At 33.9% G+C, this 5,999-nt stretch overlaps 1 protein-coding gene across 1 annotated transcript; it reads right to left on the bottom strand.

Annotated features, from left to right (window-relative positions):
- Positions 1-247: 247 nt before the first annotated feature.
- Positions 248-4,518, bottom strand: LOC125875001 (40S ribosomal protein S23). Its single transcript, XM_049556051.1, has 4 exons — positions 4,373-4,518; positions 952-1,107; positions 726-852; positions 248-632 (listed from the first exon to the last, which is right to left on the bottom strand). The coding sequence occupies exons 1-4, from the start codon at positions 4,375-4,377 to the stop codon at positions 492-494; spliced, it is 429 nt and encodes a 142-aa protein (XP_049412008.1). The 5' UTR covers positions 4,378-4,518; the 3' UTR covers positions 248-491.
- Between the last annotated feature and the right edge of the window lie 1,481 nt (positions 4,519-5,999).

The following is a 5,999-nucleotide window of genomic DNA, read 5'->3' as shown; positions in this document are numbered from 1 at the left end:
GTTGTATCAGTCAACTCTTCTGAATTTTTCTATCTTGACTCTCATTTGTTTAATGGGTACTTGTCCGACTAAGATTACAGGATATTGGTGATGGCGAAATGATAGTAGAAAGGAAAAATGGTATATGCAGACAACTTGAAGAGACTATTAACGACTAAAGCCAAAATTTAACCATACTGATACTTTATGCTCCGAACAACACAAACAAATGAGTGACAGCATATTAAGTAACACTTTGCACAATAAATTCAAAAAAGTACTCTTATAGTAGGAAGGAAAACTAATTGCTTTCAACTTCCAACAACTTGATCCAAAATTCCACACATCATTCAATTCATTTTCAGAAGGTGAAACAAATGTCCTAGATATATTCATGGACAGGCATGACAAACTATACTAGTTGAAAATTAGGGAAAAGAAAAGAAAATGGTATTTTGTATCCTAACAAAAATTCATTCAGAACACACTTGCATTTGACCAGAAAGTGATAATTAAGATCTGGGCTTCTCTTTCTTCTCTTTGAAGAGAGCCAAAAGTGAAACACCAGACACCTTCACAACCTTGAACCTAACACCAGGAATATCTCCCACAGCATGTCCTTTACGACCAAATCCAGCAATCAACACCTCATCCTACAAACAATCAGATGAGATTTATTCAACATTAAATAATACTACATAGGAAATTGAAACAAAAAAGACATTTGCAATGACAGAAACACATACATTCTCTTCAATGTAGTTCAAACAACCATCATTGGGTACAAAAGCAGCTATCTTCTTCCCGTTCTTTATCAACTGAACTCGAGCACACTTTCTAATGGCAGAGTTAGGCTGCTTAGCTTCAATACCACTGCAGTTCATTCAGTTAACATTATGTCTATTAAACAAAACACACAAACAAATGGATAGACAAATAATTTTAAAAAATGGAAAGCAAAATTGGTCATACATTTTCTCAAGAACAATCCCCTTGGCATGAGATGATCCTGCAAATGGCTTTTTCCATTCATTGCCAAGATGAGATTTCTTGTAAGACTTGTCAGCCCACCTCTGCCTCCGACGGTGGGACTTAAGTTTACGACCAGCTCCCATTCCACGTGTCTTCCTGCATTAAAGTTGGTACAACATAAGTTTAGAAGTGGCCAAAAAAGGGAAATCTTGACACTTGATATATACACACACAGAGAAAATCAACAGCATATAACAAGATGTTCATAACTATCTAAATTAACTTGCAAAATCTCTCTTATATGCTTCATCTGATCAGTAACCCCATGGAGCTTGAGGAACCCAGAACAGTTAAGAGAGACAGTTGATTCAAGTCCATTACCATTCATAGCAATTCATTGCCCTCAAGAGGCCTCAACTACTTTGCCATGATCTACTGCAGGATTAGGCATTCAAATAGAACCTCCAGATAACAAGTTTTAAACATATCCCCAAAGATTTAACATTTTCCAGTGAAGCAGAACTTATCAGAATTACAAAGTCTCTTATACATATTAAATTCCTAGTTTAATAATACAAACTACCAATCATTTTACCATGTGCTGTTTTTATTGGATTTTCTCTTGGGAGGTTCACATATACTCAGAATTGTTATAATTATTATTAATAATTAAAATGGAGAAGGAATTGTTTTATTGAAAAAAGTTCAAAGGTAGGTAAATCTCGTTATGAACAAAAAGCCTTTTTGATGTCAAATGTAGTACTTTACCAAACTGCCATGTCTACACAGGCACAAGAAAACATAAGAACAAAGCCAAGTACTCTAATCTTTATACTCGGCATGTGCCTACTAATGGCATGTTAAACACTGACATGAGCTAATAAGAAACAGAATTTTTTTGTTTGGGGGAAGAATAGTTTAGATGTTTCTTCTCCACTGATCTGTAACCCCACAGAGCATGACGAGCCCAGAACAGTTTAGAGAGACATTTCATCTGAGTCCATTAGCATTCAAAACAATTCATTACCCTCAAAAGGACTCAACTGCTTTGCCAAGATGGACCGAGGAATTACACATCCACAAGTTTGAAATTTATCCTCCATAATTGAACTTTTCTCAGTAATGCAAAACTAGCTAGAATTACAAAGTTACTAGTTTACACATTGAGAAATGGCCAAATACCAAACCAATCATTTTCTCAAGTGCTTGTTTCTAATGGAATGCTTATTTAATTAAGTTTGAATGTTGATCTCATCATGAAGTAAAGCCCTTTTGATGTCAAATGTGATAGTTTCCCCAAATTGTTAAGTATGACAAGGCTCAAGACCTTATATTTAGACACAAGCACAAGAAAACAAAAGAACAAAGCCAATTACTCATAATTTTTATACTTGCTAAATGTCTTTTTTTGCATTGCTACAAGAAGTAGAGTTTTTATGCATGGAGGAAGGGGGTTTCATTACCTAGATGTTTCTTCTCTACTGATCTGTAACCCCACGGAGCTTGAGGAGCCCAGAACAGTTTAGAGAGACATTTGATCTGAGTCCATTAGCATTCAAAACAATTCATTGCCCTCCAAGAGGACTCAACTGCTTTGCCAAGATGGACTGAGTAATTACACATCCACACAGAACAGCCAGGTGACAAGTTCAAAATTTATCCCAATAAATTAACATCTTTTAGTAATGCAAAACTGGCTAGAGTCAAAAAGTTCTATTTTACACATTGCATTTCCAATTTAAAAATACAACTATTTAATATGACCTAATACCAAACCAAACATTTTCTCAAGTGCTTGTTTCTACGGCAATGCTTATTCAATTAAGTTCAAATGTTGATCTCATTCCAAACTAAGCCCTTTTAATGTCAAATGAAGTTGGTTTTCCCAAACTTCTAAGTATGTCAGGACGCAAGACATTTTATTTAGACACAAGCACACCAAAACAGAAGAAAAAAGCCAATTACTCATAATTTTCGTACTCGCTGAATGTCTTTTTTTTTGCATAGCTACAAGACATAAGAGTAATTTCTGCATGAAGGAAGTGTGGTTTCAGTAGCTAGATGTTTCTTCTCTACTGATCTGTAACCCCACAGAGCTTAGGAGCCAAGAACAGTTTAGAGAGACATTTGATCTGAGTCCATTAGCATTCAAAACAACCCATTGCCCTCGAGAGGACTCAACTGCTTTGCCAAGATGGACTATGGAATTACGCATCCACATAGAACAACCAGGTAACAAATTTTAAATATATCACCCATAGATTGAAGTATTCATAATGCAAAACAAACTAGAAGTACAAAGTTTCTCTTTTACACAAAGCATTCCCAATTTTATAATACAAACTATTTAATATGAACGAGTCTATCGGAAGCAACCACAACCCCACAAAGGTAGGGGGATAAGGCATGTACACCCAACCCTCCCCAAAACTCACTAGTGGGGATTACTCTGGATATGTTGTTAATATGACCAAATATGAAACCAATCATTTTACCAGGCATGTCAGAAACTGTCTATAAGAAATAGAGTAGTTTTTTTTTTTGCATGGAGGTAGGGGGTTTCACTAACTAGATGTTTCTTCTCTACTGATCTGTAACCCAACGGGGCTTGAGGAGCCCAGAACAGTTAAGAGATACATTTGATCTGAGTCCATTAGCATTCAAAACAACTCATTACCCTCAAGAGGACTCAACTGTTTTGCCAAGATGGACTAAGGAATTACGCACCCACACAGAACAGCAGGGTAACATGTTTTAAATTTATACCCAAAATTTTATTTTTTCTCAGCAATGCAAAACTAGCTATAATTACAAAGTTCCAATTTTACACATTGTGTTTCCAATTTAACTTTTGATGTCAAATGTAATCAGTTTCCCCAAATTGTTAAGTATGACCAGACTCAAAACCTCATATTTAGACAGAAGCATTGGAAAACATAAGAACAAATCCATATTCTATTTTTGCATAGCTATGAAAAATAGAGTAATTTTTACATGGAGAAAAGGGGTTTCATTAGCTAAATGTTTCTTCTCTACTGATCTGTAACCCCACGGAGCTTGACGAGCCCAGAACAGTTTAGAGAGACATTTGATCTGAGTCCATTAGCATTCAAAACAACTCATTGCCCTCAAGAGAGCTCAACTGTTTTGCCAAGATGGACTGAGGAACTACACATACACACAGAAGCGTCAAGGTACTACCCCATATATCTAACTTTCTCAACAAAGCCAAACCAGCTCACTAAACAATCGATTCTCAGTTTAATGTCATACATCAATCAGTACATTATGCTTTGTTGCGATAAAACATAGCTTATTTGATACATTTCCTTAAAATGAATGCCGTCTCATAGCATTCTCAACACGATTTAAGTATGACATTACTAAATATACTTTACAAGAGAAAAGGAAGGGAGATTACCCCATTGTGACAGAAGGAAGTTGTCTCGCTGCAGCAGCTGGAGGGTTGAGGAGCGGCGAAGCTGAATATACTGAAGTGAGCAAAAACCCTAATCTGGAACGAGTTTTAAAGGCGGATCTCGGGTTTGCTGCTACGTTTCTTGGGCCACCCACCACGCAGATTTTATTTGCTTTGGACGGTGTTGTTGATGGGCTGGGCTGGGCTGGTTGCTGGTTTTATTGTAAAGGGGAAAAAGGTTTTAAAATAGGGGCTACTTACAAATATATATAATAAAGAGTAACTTATAAAAATGACTATAGTTATAGGGTTATTGAAGTTCAATAGCTATAAATATGTTATTTACTAAAAATAACTACACTTTATGTCAACTTCTAGCTGCATGTTTGTATTTTTTTATTTTTTTATTATTTATACAGTAATCTTACAATGTACTAAATAAGGTATGGTATGTTACCATAACTGTCAACCTTTTATTATGTCCCTAAATCACTCAAACTTCCATTATTAAATTACCAACTAATATTTACATATTGAATGCATATCCCGATTCATTCACATAATATAATAGTAAGTTGTATTTTCATAAATACAATATATTCACAAAATACTAATTATAAAGGTATTCATAAAATTTTGAATATAAAAGAATATTCATGTCTTTTTCTTGCTGTATTTTTGTATATGTTTTTTATTTTTCTATTTATACACTAATATAGCTGTAATTACAATAGCTAAATAAGAAAAATGTATTACTTGTACAATTAGCATATGAATACTTTGAATTCAAATTGGTGTTTCTATTTATAAAACTTAGGGGTCGTTTGGTTTGAAAATGAGTTATGATAGGATAAGTTATGTTGGGATAAGTTATGTTGGGATTAGTTATGATGGGATAAGTTGTGTTGGGATTATTTTTTATTGAGTGTTTGGTTTGTTGTATTCAAAATAATAAATTTTAAGAACAATTTATTTGTTTACAAAAATGCCCTTCATTAATGTAAAAATTGATATAACAAAAGGGTTGAAAGAGACATTTTTGTCATTTACCTATTTTATCCCGGAATAAGTTATCCCGGAATTACTATACCACCCAAAGAGAGGGATAACTTATCCCGGCACTAATTATTAATCCCGGGATAAGTTATCCTGAACTTGCCAACCAAACAACAAAATAAGCTGTACTATAATTTAATCCCGAGACTATTTGGTACTATCCCTCACACCAAACGACCCCTTAAAGTATTAATATATCAAGTATACAAGTATTTATAAAAACTTAATGAATTAATACATCAAACAAGGTAACGTAGTACAATTTTAGCATATGAACACAACAATTTGGAAAATGCATGGATACACTGTTGTTAAATAAAAAATGAATACACCAATACATTATACATATGAATAAACTGTTGTTAAATAAGAAAAATGGAAAAACAATAGAATGTGTAGGTATCAAAGTGTAAGTATTCGGTTGTATAAAAAATTGAAAAAGCCAACAAAATGTCAATCTCTTTTTTATCAAGTTTTTCCTATAATACTATTTAGAAAAATATAGTATTAATGTATCAAACTATACTTGTATTGCCTAATCAACCTTTCAAATTGGATATATTACTTATGTATC

Source organism: Solanum stenotomum, chromosome 8 (genome assembly GCF_019186545.1).
Source record: "Solanum stenotomum isolate F172 chromosome 8, ASM1918654v1, whole genome shotgun sequence".
Classification (NCBI taxonomy): domain Eukaryota; kingdom Viridiplantae; phylum Streptophyta; class Magnoliopsida; order Solanales; family Solanaceae; genus Solanum; species Solanum stenotomum.
This window is presented reverse-complemented; position numbering and strand designations above follow the sequence as displayed.

What these genes read in the sequence shown, in the direction of transcription:
- LOC125875001 (XM_049556051.1), bottom strand. An exon ending in GGGATTGTTCTTGAGAAAAT is followed by an intron (nt 853 to 951) that starts GTATGACCAATT and finishes AATGAACTGCAG; the next exon opens with TGGTATTGAAGCTAAGCAGC. An exon ending in TGAACTACATTGAAGAGAAT is followed by an intron (nt 633 to 725) that starts GTATGTGTTTCT and finishes GATTGTTTGTAG; the next exon opens with GATGAGGTGTTGATTGCTGG.